This window comes from Aythya fuligula, chromosome W, assembly GCF_009819795.1.
Source record: "Aythya fuligula isolate bAytFul2 chromosome W, bAytFul2.pri, whole genome shotgun sequence".
Taxonomy (NCBI): domain Eukaryota; kingdom Metazoa; phylum Chordata; class Aves; order Anseriformes; family Anatidae; genus Aythya; species Aythya fuligula.
The window spans coordinates 18,106,846-18,124,233 of NC_045594.1; the positions used below are offsets into that span (position 1 = coordinate 18,106,846).

The window sequence follows — 17,388 nt, forward strand, 5'->3', positions numbered from 1 at the left end:
ACAAAAGTGAACGTAGCTGTGGATATCAGATGATTCCTGCTACAGGAACCTGGAAAAGGCCATACTGGTACAAAGACACAAATAACACCTGTGATTGCAATGACGCTGCTAAGCAGGGTTTAGGGGTTTATAGCATGGAGACAAGGGGTAACAACTACAGTGTTTGGAACAATTGTACAGCTTTGGCCTTACCTCCTGATGTGCTTCTGATTTGTGGGGATGGGGCCTGGCAAGGTATCCCTGCAAATGCTATCAGATGTCCATGTTACATAGATAAACTCATTGTATTTGCTCCTAGCTTGTTACAGTTGCGTGAGATCACCAGACATGACAATGGACATTGCTTGCATTGGATTGCAATGATAATGTTGAATTGTGTGGGGTTGCAGCTAGAGCGGCATTAGCAATTTCAGTGCCTGGAGTGGCATCTGCGGCCGCACGTAACAACTTAGAAAAATTGGTATGCTGGGCCGAGAGGCAAGCCTATGCCACGACAGAGATACTTGAGGAGATGTTACCAGATCAAAATAGTCTGCGACATCTGCTTTTACAGGATCAAGCTGCTATTGACATCTTGCTTTTGGCTCAAAGGAATGGGTGTGAGGACTTTAAGGGAATGTACTGTTTAAACCTTTCTGATCATAATGAGTCAATTCACAAATCCATTACTTTCCTGAAAGAGCACATGAGAAAGATTCAATATGGTATCAATCCTTTCAATCAATGGTTCACTGACTTGTTTGAAACAAAGTGTAGATGGTTGCTGGGTTTAATCACAAGGGGATTAAGGATTTGGTTTATGGTGGTGGTAATCATCGTTGTGTGTTGTAAGTATAGCTAAAGAGTTACTTGTAAAACTGCTGTGTCGGGCTTGGTTTGCTCAAAAGAAGAAGGGGGAATTGTTGAGGGATTTCTTGAAACAGCAAAAATCCCATGGCTTGCTGTAGCTGAGCAAACCAAGCTACCAGGGCAACTATGAGAAGTTCCCATGACAGTGTTCCCACATCGCCCAATTGAGGAATTCAGGAAAATATTGTTACCAGTAGCTGGCCTCAAGGACAAGGTCTATGTGACTGCTAATCACAAGGGGGTTGTTTTCTTGCAGGTGGGGTTGTTTTCTTGTTGTTGTTTGTCTGAGTGCTTTCAACCAGTCATCTTGTGCAAGACACTATCCGCCCCTGTTAAGTTTGCTATAAAAGTCAAGCTATTCAGGTAATAAAGAGAGAGCATGATCTGACCATACTGGTGTCTGTCATGCTTTCGGCCGTGCTTCCTGCAACAATCAGGAATGTAAAGAGTTTAGAGGAAACAAAGAAGGGTGATTGAGGCGATGCCCTGCCATCTAGGGTTGCTTGTTTTCCCCTCTGTTAAGGCACGGAAGTTGCTGGGGAGGTTGCTGGTTAGAACTGTTAACATTTATTGTTTAATGTTATATGTTATAAGTTAGACCACACAATTTACTGGTCTATTGAAATTATTTTATTAATCAAGTAAGCAGACACAAGCAAAACAGCGCTGGGCGGCTGGGGAGTCTCCGCTCCACCACGGCACGCAACTTCCCCTTTCCAGTGTCGCTGTTTTATAGCATTGAAGTTCCGGCTTGTCGAGACTTGTCGAGACCTGTCGAGACCTGTCGACTTGTCAACTTGTCGAGACCTGTCCTGAGATTGCGCAGTCTGTTGTTGGGGGTCGTTATTCTTCCTCCTGTGATCATGCGTTGTGCTTGTGTTCAGGTGGGGGCAAAACAGGATGTCTTGCTTTGTCCCCATGTTACAATGCCGTGAGTTGTGAAACCTTATCTCCTCAGTAGATTCTTTAAATTCTCAAGGACAATGAACAAACCCCTACTAATTTATCACAATTCCTCCTTTTTCTTTTTCTAACATATTTTGTTCATTGAATTTTTGCAATATCTGCTTGCTGAGCATCAAAGTTTCTGCGTTGTCCTCCTCCTGCTCAAGAGATTCATACTTAGCACGCACAAGCATAAGATGAGCAGCTTCTAATCGACTTTTCACAATTGCGATTACTTGATTGAATATACATGGTCCAAAAGTCAGTGTTAATATAAGTAACAACAAGGGGGCCCTGCTATGGTTGATAGCAGGGTAGTAAGCCAAGGTGAGTAATTAAACCAGGATTCATACCAATTCTGACGAGTCTCATTTTCCCTTTTGTGTTTTTCTAATCCTTCCGGCAATTTAGTCATTGTATCCCTTACCACCCCAGTATGATCTTTACCAGATGGTATTCAGCCACTGTGTGATGGGTATACATATACTCTTAATTGTGGTATAGAATCCTTGTGACCACCTGAACACAAAAATCATGAGATGTGTTAAACAATTTTAAAGATAGGCAAGGAGTGACTCCCAACAATGAACGTACCCACCTAGTGTTATTTGCAGGAATTAACCATTTGTGTGTTTGGTACATTTTTTTTTTTCAGTGGCATGGCACAGATCATTTTTATCTCTTGGAACTGTGCCGATACATCTACCTTTTCCCATAACTTGGGTCAAAGTTATCCCGATTTCCTGACCCCAACTGCACTTGGAAGAATTTGAATATGGGGGCTTAACACTTACACATAGCCAGCACCCTTCAGTTATCTCCTCAGGTACAACCCCTTTCTTTTTTCACAATGCTTGGAAGCAGTGTGGGAAAGGATAACTGTCAACTTATTAGAAAACACTGTAGTAGGTTGGGCAGTCCCAGGTATCTTTACAGTCTGGACAACCAAACCTTCCCCTATTAACTCTTTATTAGGCCCGACTACCTTGGAAGTCTCGGGTTTTTCCTTCTTTATTAGTATGAGTCCTCCCCTATCTGTTCCGTGTTCATAAAATCTGACATTTTTCCTAGTACCCAGCTAGTATCATCCAAGTTTGTTATATTTATATATAGAACCTTGCATATTTCTTTATTTCCGTGGAAGGTTCCTGTATACCCTATACCATGCCCTCACCACCTGTAACAAGGATCCAATTGTTGGTTACAACCTTGCAGCCCATATCCTACTTGTAAGAATTTATCCCGACCAGCCCCGAGTGTCCAGTCTGTAGCAATGGTTTCACACCCCCGGTATGCACAATAATACACGTTCAGGCATTTACAGTACCCCTTTCCCGGGTTAGAACTTGGGCAGAAATAAAATCCCATATATTCCCAGCATCGGGGCCTCGAGATCAGCTGACATAGTGTAGAAGTAAAGCTTAGCCCCCCCGATGTTATCTGGGTTGCAATAACCTGTTGCTCTTCGAATCGACTTAAAGTCCATTTAAAAGGTTGTTGGGGGTGGTGTTGAGTCGCTATGCAGGATGAAATCACTGCGAGAACCCCCAAATACCGATAGGAATGGCTGAGGCCCATTTCTTTCCCCACTTATTGACTCCTCTGCCTCACTCGTCAGTTGGGTTGCAGCCAACTACGAGGTTTTAGTTCTTCTCGGCAGCAGTAGTGTTCTTCAGGGGAGAGCCTCTACCTTAACCCACGGTACCTATCAAGTTTGTCGCAATGTGAGCTCCAGGTCTTTGTTTCCTGGAGCGATCTCCCACTTCTCGTCACAGATGGGTCCTTTAACACGGCTGGCATGTGTCCATCCTTTCTCCGCAGTCCGGACGGCTGTTTCTGTAGTAAGCAAAATAACATAGGGGCCTTCCCCATCGTGGTGTTAAAAAAAAAAGTCTCTTTCCAAGTCTTAATTAGAATTGAGGGTGATCAAGTGGCAATTCCAAATCATAGGGCATACCATATAGCATTTCAAAAGGAGAAATTCCTACATCAGTTCTGGACTGCATCCATATGTTTAACAATGCAAGGGGTAAGCATTTTACCCAAGAAGCCTTAGTTTCCAGCATAAGTTTTGTTAGTTGTTTCTTAATTTCACCATTCATTCGCTCTACCTTCCCAGAAGAGGAGGGGTGCCAGGGGCTGTGAAAATCCCACTCAATCTCTAAGGCCTGCTTTAATCCTTGCAGTAAAGCTTTACACCCATTCAGTCACGTGGTCAATTAGGACAAACAAGTAACTCAGTAAAGTCTACCTGTATACTTTGGAAAGGTCAAAGCCCTGGCTCCCGTCCCCCTCTAGAAAGGTTACAGAAGACCTTTTTATTTACCCTTTGACATACAGTACATCCTCTGCATGTGTGCTTCCCTAAAGTATATATTTCTACACAGACATGCTTTCTTAGAACAACATCACACATTGCTTGCACCTCCCAATTACTCTTCTGATGTAAAACAGTTAATATTTGCCTCATTATCACTTTATTCAGCATTTCTCTTCCATCAGGGAGTATCGATTTTCCTTAAAATGATCCACATATTTGTAACATTAATACCTTCTTGGGAGGTTGTAATTGCTCCAAAATCTTTTTTTTTTAGAATTTACCCAAATAGATAGGTGGCCCTGTAAACCCCTGAGGTAAAATTGTCCACCTATATTGTTGCTTCCGCCCCCATTTCAGGGTCTTTCCAGTCAGAGGTGAATATACATGTATGTTTGCTCTCAGGGCCTGAGAGCACTCCATTCATAACACTGTTATTCCAGTCTATCAATTTACTATTTGAATGCCCAATTTAATCATCAAATCCCTTCCCAACAAGTTATTATCTGCCTTGGATACATACAACAATTGCCCAGTGATCATTTTATCCCCTGGTCTCAGCTTAGTATTCCCCAAAAGTGGCACTGTTATCCCAGTACCTTCTACCCCCATCACATTTAGGGTTTCATTAGTTAATTTAATCCCTGATGCTTTACAAGTCAGTAATGACTTAACTGCCCCAGTGTATTGGGTTTGATGGCAGGGTTCGGGGGGTGTGAGGGGTGTGGGAGTGGGAAACTGCAGTGGCAGCCCCCATGAGAAAAACCCAGAAACCTCCCCGTGGTAGATAAGGGGCAATTTGATCTGGCCCCAAAGGGGCCCACTGCTGCCCAGAGCCAAGCCATGAGCAATACAGTCCGTGCCTCTGTGAGAGCACATCCACGAAAACAAACAAACAAAGAAACAAACAAAAACCTGCTGCTCAACAGCAGTTGGGAGAGCGAGAAACCTCCCCACAGACACCAAAGTCAGTGCAGAAGGAGGGGGAGGAGGCGCTCCAGGTGCTGGAACCGAAGCCCCCCTGCGGCTGCTGGAGAGGCCCCTGGTGGAGCAGGCTGTTCCCCCCTCCCCGATGCTTGGGAAACTGAACAAACAGCACAGCAAATATGCAAATACACCAAAACTTCTAGACTGTTACTTAGATAATGCCTACATCCTCTTTCCCTGCTCATTCAATTTCAAACAGCTCTGTTAAATACTACATACCACACCTTTTAACACCTTCAGCAACCCTTTTAACACTTCCTTTATATTTCTCCAGCCCGTACTTTTCTAATACCAGCACCAAAGGCTCAGTCAGAGTCCAACTTAATTCCATACCTTTTCCCTCCAAGATACTGAAACAACATATCAATCAATATACCATATTTCATCCAATTTTCCTTCTTTCCACAAAAACAACATTGACTGTAATATGGTGTTTTAATTAATAGTTCCATTTAGGGGCCACTCCGCTCCATCCTCTAGTTTATAAAGTGGCCACCATTGATTACAATATTTGATAAGAGTTCTTTTACTTTCTGTACCCTCTCACCCCACTATATCCCTCCAATATGTTAGTATACATCCTAGAGGGCTTTTCCTCGGGATTTCTTTGCTTTGAACTTTTCCTATTGTAATCTACAGTGGTTAATATTCCACTGTTTTCCTAGAAGCTCTTTACTAGTCAATCCCAATCCCTCCAAAATCCACAATATATAGATACACAAGTAAAATCAGACCACTGTAAATTAACTGCCTGTTGATAATTATACTGAGGACATTTAAACCTGATGAGCCGATAATATGCCTGGGCAAATTTCTTTCCCTTAGACATACACCTCAATGGCAGTTCTTATATTTACATATTTACATATTAACATATGAATAAAAGAATACTTTAACAAAAAAGCCCGGGCTTTTATATATACAATATACAATGTACAGTTATTATTCCAGTTAGAATTATTCCTCAGCAGCTGCAAACATTATGCCAGTTGCCCTTAAAGCTCGCTTACCCTCCTTCTGTCCTTTTCTTAAAATCTCGGACAACCCCGGAGTTAATGGGGATGGCCACATATCCTGTTCCTGGCTGGGGTCCCCCCTTTGCTATTTCTCGTAGGGGATATAATCCCTCCCTTAAAGCAGATTTCTGATTTCTTGCCCTGCTTCTGGTTACTGGCCCCTGTGTTTCATGATCCGATTCCAATTCTCCTGGATTAGCTAATTCGGGGACGGGAGCCGTTGGTGCAGGCGGTGGAATATAAGGCAGGGGCAGTGTCGGGACTTTTAAGTCCTATCTCTTTTTATCCCGCCCTCCTTTTTATTTTAGAGGATATAGATGCGTCCTTGTATCTGAATTTTTCCAGAGGTGTGCATACTTACTTTCTTCCAGACTAAAGGGTTCCTTTGAGTTTACATAAATATTTAGACCTGACAAACCCAATCTTCAAAAGACCCAAATACAGGTCAGTAAAGGTGGTCTCCTCTAATCTGTTTACCACCCCAAACTTCAACACAATAACGTATCATTTTTACTTTATTCCTTCCCCGCCTAAAAGGGGAATCCTGCCAATTTTTAATCATTAATCCTGGGGTAACCTAACATCAGACGTTACCCCACCCATGGGACCAGAAGGCTTACTCTTCTTCTGTTCCATCTTCCGGAACACCTTCACACACACACACATGGATCGCTTCCCCCTTTTCGTGGCCCAGTCCCTCGCGGGATGTGGGAACCACACTACCGAGGGGTCCACACTCGCTTCGTCCGCAATTGGACGTCTCGTTTGTTGTGTTCCGGGATACCCAACCCCAACCGAACGGATCACCGGCCTATACTTACGCACCCCATGGGTCTTTGTTCGGGCTTCGTGCACAAAGGTTGCCTGGGGTTTACCGGTTTTATTTGCCTGTGTCTAATTTTGGGTTCGTCGGTGAAGGATTTGAATGAAAGTAGTCCTAGCAAAGGCCGCTGAAATCAGCGGGGCGCCCCCTCCGAAGGTCTTTCAATCAGATTGCCTTCATCCGAGTCACGGCACCAAATTGTTATAAGTTAGACCACACAATTTACTGGTCTATTGAAATTATTTTATTAATCAAGTAAGCAGACACAAGCAAAACAGCGCTGGGCGGCTGGGGAGTCTCCGCTCCACCACGGCACGCAACTTCCCCTTTCCAGTGTCGCTGTTTTATAGCATTGAAGTTCCGGCTTGTCGAGACTTGTCGAGACCTGTCGAGACCTGTCGACTTGTCAACTTGTCGAGACCTGTCCTGAGATTGCGCAGTCTGTTGTTGGGGGTCGTTATTCTTCCTCCTGTGATCATGCGTTGTGCTTGTGTTCAGGTGGGGGCAAAACAGGATGTCTTGCTTTGTCCCCATGTTACAATGCCGTGAGTTGTGAAACCTTATTTCCTCAGTAGATTCTTTAAATTCTCAAGGACAATGAACAAACCCCTACTAATTTATCACATTATATGATAATAATATTATTAGTGTGGTTTCAAGGGTTAACGAAATGCAGGAAAAGCAATCATGTTTTGTTGCTTTCGGGAACCTTGTGGAGGGCAGAGCACGTGCAGAAGAAGAGGGAGACAGTCGAAACCGCTCCTGCAGTCTGGAACAAAAGGTTGCTAATGGTGATGGAGAAACCCTGAGCCTTTCACCCACAACGACCACCACAAAGAGAATTATAATATGAAGCGGGGATAGGATATCCATATGTATAGGCGTACTCGGGTTTCTTGTAAATATGTAACAGCAATGTCCTCTATATATTTGGAAAGTTCAACGGTTGGGTGTGCGTGTTGGTAGAGCATAGACTCCCCGCGCACCCAGCGCTGTTTACTTGCCTTTTATAAATATTCTTTTATGTTACTAAATTCAGAGGGAGTTGAGACTTCATTTATAACAAAGCCCTCAGAAGATATAGCCCCTGACACTCCTATTCTTCTTTGAATATTTTCTCATCTTGTTCCCGTTTACGACAGTTCCTCTGAACATGTCCCTTCTTGTTGCAATAGTAACAGGCGGGAATTGTCTATTTCCCTCGACAAGGCTGACCCCTAGGGGTTTTCTCTATTCTTTTTTGTTCTCCTCTCTCCGGACAAGGTCTTTTTCTGACTTTCTTTTACTACTGCTACAAAGATCTTGGCTTTTGCTTTTTGTTTTTCCTCATCTCTCCTAACATATACTTTCTGTGCTTCCCTAAGTAATTCTTCTAATCCTCTCTCTTGCCAGTCTTCTAGCTTTTCTAATTTTCTTCTTATGTCCCCCCAGGATTTAGCTACAAACTGTGTTCTAAGGAGTGCGGTTCCAACCACTGTATTCGGGTCAATTCCTGAATACATTTGTAGGCTTTTCCTTAATCTCTCCAACCATTCTGTTGGAGATTCATCTTTCCCTTGTTGTTCATTAAATGCTTTATTAATGTTTTGTCCTCGGGGAACCGCTTCCCTTATTCCCTGTATGATTAATGTTCTCAAATCCCTCATATTCTGTCTTCCTTGGGGTTGTTGATGATCCCAGTGGGGATCCACATTTGGCCATTTTTGGTCTCCTGGGGGTCCTGCTTGATTCCGTCTTTCCCAAATCCTCATTCCAGCTTGCCTAATCATTCCCTTTTCCTCAGCAGTAAATAAGATTCTTAAAATGGACTGCATTTCTTCCCAGGTATAAGTATTGGGGCCTAGGAATTGGTCCAGGTTTTCAGCTACTCCGAGGGGGTCATTTAATAGGGTCCCCATTTCTTTCTTGAAATTCCTTACATCTGTGGTATTTAATGGGACTGCCACAAACCCGATGCCTCCCTGATAGCCTCTGAGGGGTACCTCTCTTAAGGGATATAGAGAAGCTCTCTCAGATATGGCAGTCCTACTTCTCATACATGCAGATGGAGGTCGGTCTAATTCCAGTGCTGTTGGTGGTGGAGGCAGGGGCAACGGTGGTACTGGGGGAGATACCACAGCCACTGGAGTGGGAGCCACCGGGGGTGGATTGTTAGGATATGGAGGTGGTAGGTTATCCAACAGCTCCCATTTATCATCTTTTTCTTTTTCCTGTTTTTCTTATTCTTCTTCAAATTTCTCGTCTGCTTTTAGTGTAAATATTGAGGCTGGAAAAGGACGTGAAGTCCTGATCCATAATCCTGCATAATCACTTTCCTCCTGGCTAAAAGGTTCCTTTGAATTAACATGTATATTTAAGGCCTGGCAAATCCAGTCCTCAAAGGATTCAAAAACAGGCCAAAAGACATGTGGTCTTAAAAGCTCCTTTGGCCATTCTATCATACAATACTGGACCATTTTTTACTGGACCATTAGTTTACATTACCTATAGAAATCCCTTTAGCACCCTTTTCTTACTTCAAAATTGGCATTAAATGGAAAAGATAAAGGAACTTCAGTTTTCTACTTTTGAAAATAATCTTCCATTTAATTGGAAAACAAATTTGATCAAACATGATGTTTGAGACATTTGGGAAGTGTTACAAACAGCAGTTTAGGAACAAGAAGGAAAAACTGATCTAACAGACTAGAGGTGTAGGACAGAAAGGCTGAAGAGCTATTGAAGGATAAAATGTGGTACGAAAAATCCATTACTGTGAAAGGAAAGAGAAAATTTAGAAATAAAGGAAAATACTTAAAAGTCAGGATAATTAAAAAGGAACCATTTGATTCAAGATGCTGAAATTGAAGTTAAAGTAGGAGAAAAATCATACTGCTCCTTTTTTTCAGTTGGCTACGTTCAGCTTGATCACCAAGCTAGAACAGTTGCAATAAGAACACTTTTCCAATTAGACTTTAACTTGAACCTGTAGATCTCCTGATGCAACGTTTCAGTTTGAAATAATCAATCTTATAGTTTACATTAAAAAAACAAACAAACATGTAAATAAAGGAATAGGAAAGATGTTTGGGTTCTTTAAATAGAAAGTCTTCTTAAAAATACTTCTAATGTGCTGAAGCTCAACTGTTGCTGAGACAGGGCTTGAGGTAGCTTTCTGACATGTTCTGGGAAGACAAATGTCTCCTGTGATTAGGAGTGAATCAAAGTACTTCCATCCACAATAAGGAATCTCTTGAGTGGTCCTTTTTTTAAAGAAATAAGCTTTGCACCTTTTTGCAACAAGTTCATTTTTGTCCAGGATTATAATGGCTGAAAGGAACAATAGGCACAGGCTTCAAAACTGCAAGCTGTGTACACATCACTGCTACTTTGAGAATAAACATTAAAGAAAGAATGTATGATGACCAAAACTGTATGGCAGACCAAACTGTTTCAGGAAATTAGTCTGTTGCTGAATCCCCCTTATGATCTACTATAGAGATTTCTGAAATTATTTTATACTGTTGCAGCTAGTGGTAGTTTCTTCAGCCTGTCTATCATGTGTGCTTAAGGAAAATAAATAAATAAATCACATCTATAAGCAGCATAGCTGTGCTGGTAAGCCTGCACATGAACATGGTCTACACCACTAGGAGAAATTACTGGTATAAGCTTCATTTTTTTTAGTAGCGAAGTGTGTTATGGGTAAATCTTTTGTCTAATTTTTATTATTCTCAGTGAATCCACTGCATCACCACTTTATCAGCTTGTACTACTTTCAGTTTCAGTCTCTTCTGTGTTCTCTCTGCAGCTATTAGGGGGAGGAAGAGCTCTTCTGCTCATTATTGTTTCTGAAACATATTTTTCTTTCTCTTTATTTTTTGCTCCAACCCCCACTATCTCTATCTTTTAAGGAATATTCTTGACTAACATGAAACAAAAAATAAGTTGTATTCTACCATAGCATATATGTTTGTTGAGGTATTTGAAGGAGTATGTGGTCAGTAATCATTTGTTTGAAAAATAGTTTGATTGCTTGTGAAAGGAGGGCATATAAAACCTCTGAAGACTTAAACCATGCCTTAATACCATAGGACTCTTGCTTTCTGTTCCCTAGGTGTAGATACTGTGTCATTAGAGAACAGCAATTGCATTTCTCTCCCCTATAAGAACTGAGCTGCTTGAAAGCTCTATTTCACCTTTGCAGACAGATATTGGATAAACTTACACAAATATTTATTTGGACTTCTTAAACCATAAGTGGCAGATTGACAAACTGACAGACTCTATTAAAAACAAAAACAAACAAAAACCCTTGGTGATAAGTCATTTTCTTGCTCCATGGCATAGCAGGAGTTACTTTAACATGCTGGCCTCAGTCAGCTTCAACATGGGTGTTACTTCTGCTTCCTAATATTTTATGACATTAATATGTACTGTTTGAGTTGTTATTCTGTAATCATACATACAAGTTTGACATATAATAGGTACTTTTTTGTCACACATTTTAAGTGACTTTTTAAAATAGCCTTAGCAACACATGGCTTGGTTGACTTCATGAAGTAGTTATTTGAACTGCAAAACCCACAGTACTTGGATAATTCAACACATTTGATACTTTGATAAATACTTTTTACTTTGAGGTCTTAAAATTACATGCTTAAACAGCCTTGAATTTTGAGTTTAATTGCATTTTGAAATTGTTCTTTTCTTAGTACTGTATTAGCACTTCAAGCTGTCAAACTGCTATTGTTATGAAGTATTACCACTCGTGTTTTGCATACTTATACAGCATCACAGCAGACTTGAAATACAGTATAGGAAGCTGAAGGAATGTATTCCTCCTTTTGAATCTCTTTCCTTATTCTATGGATAGCTGAAAACTATTAGCGCTTTTGAATTTTATTTTTAAATTTACTTCCTAGCCAGTATATTTTCTTCAAATAGTTGTAATGTAAAGCATACGTGTAAAATGCTCGTTTGAGTTAAAGGCAGCTATCAGTGAATGATTTGTGGTTTTTTAGTGTTTCCCCATGTGACACCCAAAGGAATTAATGGCATAGACTTTAAAGGAGAAGCTCTAACTTTCAAGGCAACTACTGCTGGAATCCTTGCTACACTCTCTCATTGTATTGAACTCATGGTAAAACGTGAAGAAAGCTGGCAAAAAAGACTAGATAAGGTAAGATCATTTTCCTTTTACTTGTGTTGAAAAAATGTCTTTAACTTGTATTGTGGTTTAACCTGGCAGACAGAATGCCTGGCACCACACAGGCATTCATTGTGTCTGATGTGGGGCAGCCCCTGACCTTCTCCCATGGAGGCCCTCCTGCAACCGCCCCACTACCAACACCTTGCCACCTATGTACACCCTGCAAAAGAACTTAAAGACAGCAGGTATTTAGACCTCTAGTAACATTATTTCTTCCACTTTAGTTGTGGGGCTTCTTTTGGCTTTTCACCTTGTTTCTCTAGTGGCTAAACATTTCTTTGTAAAAGCCTCTTCTGTAAGTAGGGCCTGAGCAAAGAACATGGTTCTGTCATCTGATAAATAGATGTAGGCATAGAAGGGCCTAAAGATGCATGGATAGATTTGTCTGCTGAACTTCAAGCAAATCTATTTGAAAATTATAACTGTCCTAAAATATTTTGAATGTTAAAGTTCAGCAGAATTTGTTAAATACAGAGGTGATTAGAGTTTGAATATAGTGTTATAATGAAGTGTGCCTTTCTCTATAAACCATATTGTAAATAAATGAAAGGTTTTTAAATTACATTCTAAAGGTTGAAAGCTTCATGAGCTTTATTGGTCTTACTAATTGAAATTAATGTGCAAACTTATTTTCTAAACATTTACTTTAAGATTAATGTGTTTGTTAGGTATTTTATTTTGTTCACCCATGACAACTGTAAATTAAATGTCTCATTAAATTTTCCATAATCTTAATAATGCCAGTAACTCTTCTGCTCTGCAATCAAGCAATTTCACAATTTCTGCATTAATAAATGCTGTTTACAAGAGAAGCTGGCAGATTTGGAATGCAGAGTTGTCTTTTTTGACACATCTGAATTATCAATAATTTGCAGATTAAAGTAAAGAAAAAGTGGTGGTTTTTTTTTAGGGGGTGGATTTTTTTGGCATTTTTGTGGGTTTTGTTTTTTTCATTCCAGTGAAACTTCTATGCTTTCTCTCAATGACTTATAAATAAGTCATGCTTTATGTATTTTCAGGGCTCTCCAGTTACTTTCAAAATAGGTAAACTTGCAAAATTTCATGAAACATTTTTATTGATAATCACCAGTTTTTGATAGTTTCAGGAAGAGAAAAAACTACATTCACAGATAAAGGCTGTTTTCATGTAAATGTTGCTTTTTTCTAAGAATTTTTTGGAAAACTATGCTACCTTGTTTTTTCAACACATCAAAACTGTTGCTTTACTTTTCAAATTTTACTTTAGAAACTGTAAAATAAATGTTTCAGAGTGAATGCTACCACGAAATTCCCAGTTGGTAAACTCAGCCTTTCAGTCTTTGACAGTTTTCCACTGAATCTTTAAAGTTCAATTTAGGTTGCTAAATGATCACAGAATATCCTGAGTTGGAAGGGACCCATAAGGATTGTCGAGTCCACACAGGTCTACCCAAATATTCAGACCATATGACTAAGAGTACAGTCCAAATGCGTCTTGAACTCCAACATGCTTGCTGCCATGACTATGTCCCTGGGGAGCCTGTTCCAGTGCACAACAACCCTCTCAGTGAAGAACCTCTTCCTGATGTTCAGTCAGAAGCTCCCCTGTTGCAGCTTGACACGATTCCCACGGGTCCTATCACTGGTCACTAAAGAGAATAGATCAGCACCTGCCCCTCTGCTACCCATCGCAAGGAAGCTGTAGACTGCAATAAGGTCTCCTCTCAGCCTCCTCTTTTCCAGGCTGAACAGGCCAAGTGACCTCAGCTGCTCCTCATACCTCTTCCCCTCTAGACCCTTCACCATCTTTGTAGCCTTCCTCTGGACACTCCAATAGTTTCACATCCTTTTTGTACTGTGGTGCCCAGAACTGCACACAGTACTCGAGGTGAGGCTGCACCAGCACAGAGTAGAGCAGGACAATCCCTTCCCTCGACCGACTAGCAATGCCATGCTTGATGCACCCCGGGATACAGTTGGCCCTCCTGGCTGCCAGGGCACACTGCTGGCTCATATTCAGCTTGCTATCAACCACAACCCCCAGATCCCTCTCTGTGGGGCTGCTCTCCAGCATCTCGTCGCCCAGCCTGTACATATAGCCAGGGTTGCCCCGTCCCAGATGCAGGACCCGGCATTTCCTCTTGTTAAACTTCATGCAGTTGGTGATTGCCCAGCTTTCCAATCTGTCCAGATCTCTCTGCCAAGGCCTTTCCACCCTCAACAGAGTCTACAATTCCTCCAAGTTTAGTGTCATCATCAAATTTGTTCAAACACCTTCTAGTCCTACATCCAAATCATTTATAAAAGCATTGAAGAGGACTGGCCATAAAATGGAGCCTTGAGGCTTGACAGAGTGACCGTCCACCAGCCTAATGTGGCCCCATTTACCACAACCCTTTGAGCCCTGTCCATCAGCCAATTGCTCACCTATCGGATGATATTTTTGTCTAGCTGTGTGCTGGACATTTTGTCCAGTAGAATCCTATGGGAAACTGTGTCAAAAGCTTTACTGAAATACAAACAGATCACATCAGCTACTTTCCCTTAATCGATTAGATGGGTGATCTTATCATAAATGGAAATGAAGTTAGTCAAACAGGATAAACCACTCATGAAGCCATGTTGCCTGTGAATAATGACTGCATTGTCCCCCAGGTGTGCTTCAGTAACTCCAGGATAATCTTCTCCATAATTTTACCAAGCACTGATGTGAGACTGACAGGCCTGGAATTGCCAGGGCTTTCTTGATTGTAGCACGTTTCACATTCACGGATAACCTGTGCTATAGTGTTTATGGTCAGGTCCACCCCTCGATCACGAGCATATCTGTATGCTGCATCTCTACCTTGATGGCCTGAGGTGTCATGGGCCCATTGGGCTATAAATAATTCACCTTTATGGCTGCCAATCCAGGTCCACCTAAGCCACTTCAATCTTAGCAGCCTGATCCACCTGCCGGTTGTTTTGATGTTCTTCAGCAGCCTGATTCTTGGGCATATGAGCATCTACGTGGCGTACGTTTACAACCAGGTTCTCCACCCGAACAGCAATATCTTGCCACAATGCAGCAGCCCAGGTGGGTTTACCCCTGCGCTGCCAGTTGCTCTTCTTCCATTGGTGTAACCACCCCCACAGGGCATTTGTTACCATCCATGAATCAGTATACAGATAGAGAACTGGCCACTTTTCTCGTTCAGCAATATCTAAAGCCAGCTGAATGGCCTTCACTTCTGCAAACTGACTCGATTCACCTTCTTCCTCAGCAGCTTCTGCAACTCCTCGTGTAGGACTCCATACAGCAGCCTTGCATCTCCGATGCTTCCCCACAATACGACAGGACCCATCAGTGAACAGGGTGTTTTTCTTCTCATTTTCTGGTAGCTTGTTGTACAGTGGGGCTTCTTCAGCACGGACCATCTCCTCCTCTGATGACATCCCAAAGTATTTGCCTTCTGGCCAGTCCATAATCACTTCCAAGATTCCTGGGCGACTAGGTTTTCCTATTCGAGCCCGCTGAGTAATCAGTGCAACCCACTTACTCCACGTAGCATCAGTTGCATGATGTGTAAAGGGGGACCCTTCCTTTGAACATCCAGCCCAGTACCAGCAGTCGGGGTGCCAGGAGGAGCTGTGCTTCACTACTGACCAACTCCGAAGCAGATCAAACTCCCTCATACATTGTCAATATCTCTTTTTCGTTTGGACTGTAGCAGGCCTCAGATCCTCTGTACCCCTGACTCCAAAACCCGAAGGGTAGAACTCGAGTTTCCCTAGGCTCTTTCTGCCAGAGGCTCCAGGTGGGGCCATTCTCCCTGGCTGCGCAGTAGAGCACATTCTTTACATATTGTCCTGCTTGGACTGGCCCAAGGGCTACTGCATGAACCATCTCCCATTTAATACGTTCAAAGGCTTGTCATTGCTCAGGGCCCCATTTGAAATCATTGTTCTTACCTGATAGAGCGGGCTTACAATCAGACTGTAATTTGGAATGTGCATTCTCCAAAACCCCACGACACCTAGGAAAGTTTGCATTTCTTTTTTGTTATTTGGTGGAGACATAGCTGTTATTTTGTTGATCACATCCATTGGTATTTGACGACGTCCATCTTGCCATTTTATTCCTAAAAACTGGATCTCTCGTGCAGGTCCTTTGACTTTATTTTGTTTTATGGCAAAACCGGCCTTCAGAAGGATTTGGACTGTTTTCTTCCCTTTCTCAAAAACATCAGCTGCTGTGTCACCCACCTCATACGATGATGTCATTAATGTACTGCAGGTGTTCAGGAGCTTCCCCCTGTGAAATATGTTCATTTGATTCGTGTCAATATGGAACAGCGCTAGGGCCTCATAATGAAATGTGACCTTCTGTCTTACATACCCTTGTATAAATAACCACAAGTCCAAGAGAAACAGAGTGGTTAGTGTATATAGCTCTTGCATCTTGCAAAAGAATGGTCTAGCAGTTCGTGTCGATAGAGGGTTTGAAGGGTAAACCTTGAGACTCGGGTCTGGGAGATAAGAGAATAGGGGGGAGTTTTTTGAGATAACTGTTGACTATTGCACGAGACACAACTTTCTGACATCTGGCCCAGAGACTACTAAATAAGGAGAGGGGGGAAGCTGAAGAACAACCAAAGGACAAAGCCTGGGAGGAAGACTATGAGCCTCTACGAGCGACCCCCAGAGGGCCCACCAGAGACTGATACGCATGCATCCGTGGGATGGTTCAGGTCCCGGGAAACTAATTATACTAACCCTGCCTTTTCCAAAAGTGGTGATGAATATGTATTAGCCTAGGAGCATAAAAACCAGCCGCCTGATATAATTGGTGTGCGTCTTAGTGGAGCAGAGACTCCCGGCGCACCCAGCGCTGTTTGCTTACCTCTATTCGTTTAATAAATTGTAAACTTTGATTGTAACCCTATTTGGGACTCAGTCATTTATTACACCCCTGTTCCAGCGCAGACTGGATCAGTCCATGGCAAATGGTAGGGCTGTGTTTCCCCCCCAGGACAGCCAATTCCAGGAGTATTGGACACCCCTCCAAGAAAAAGCAAACTGTAGCCTGCACTCTCCTGCTAGAGGGATGGAGAAAAATGCATTAGTGATACTGACTGTGGCGTACCACTTGGCTGCTTTTGACTCCAGTTTGTACTGGAGTTCTAGCATGTCTGGCACTGTATCACTCAGTGGTGGCGTGACTTCGTTCAGGCCACGATAGTCCACTGTTAGCCTCCACTCGCCGTTAGAATTTCGCACTGGCCACATGGGACTACTGAAA

At 42.2% G+C, this 17,388-nt stretch overlaps 1 protein-coding gene across 1 annotated transcript in view; it reads left to right on the forward strand.

Annotated features, from left to right (window-relative positions):
* Positions 1 to 17,388, forward strand: part of LOC116501385 (ceramide transfer protein-like) — a 139,236-nt gene that overhangs the window by 91,590 nt on the left and 30,258 nt on the right. Inside the window, exon 9 of the mRNA XM_032206910.1 lies at positions 11,941 to 12,098. Coding sequence (XP_032062801.1) covers positions 11,941 to 12,098 — 158 coding nt within the window. The remainder of the gene's footprint in view (positions 1 to 11,940; positions 12,099 to 17,388) is intronic.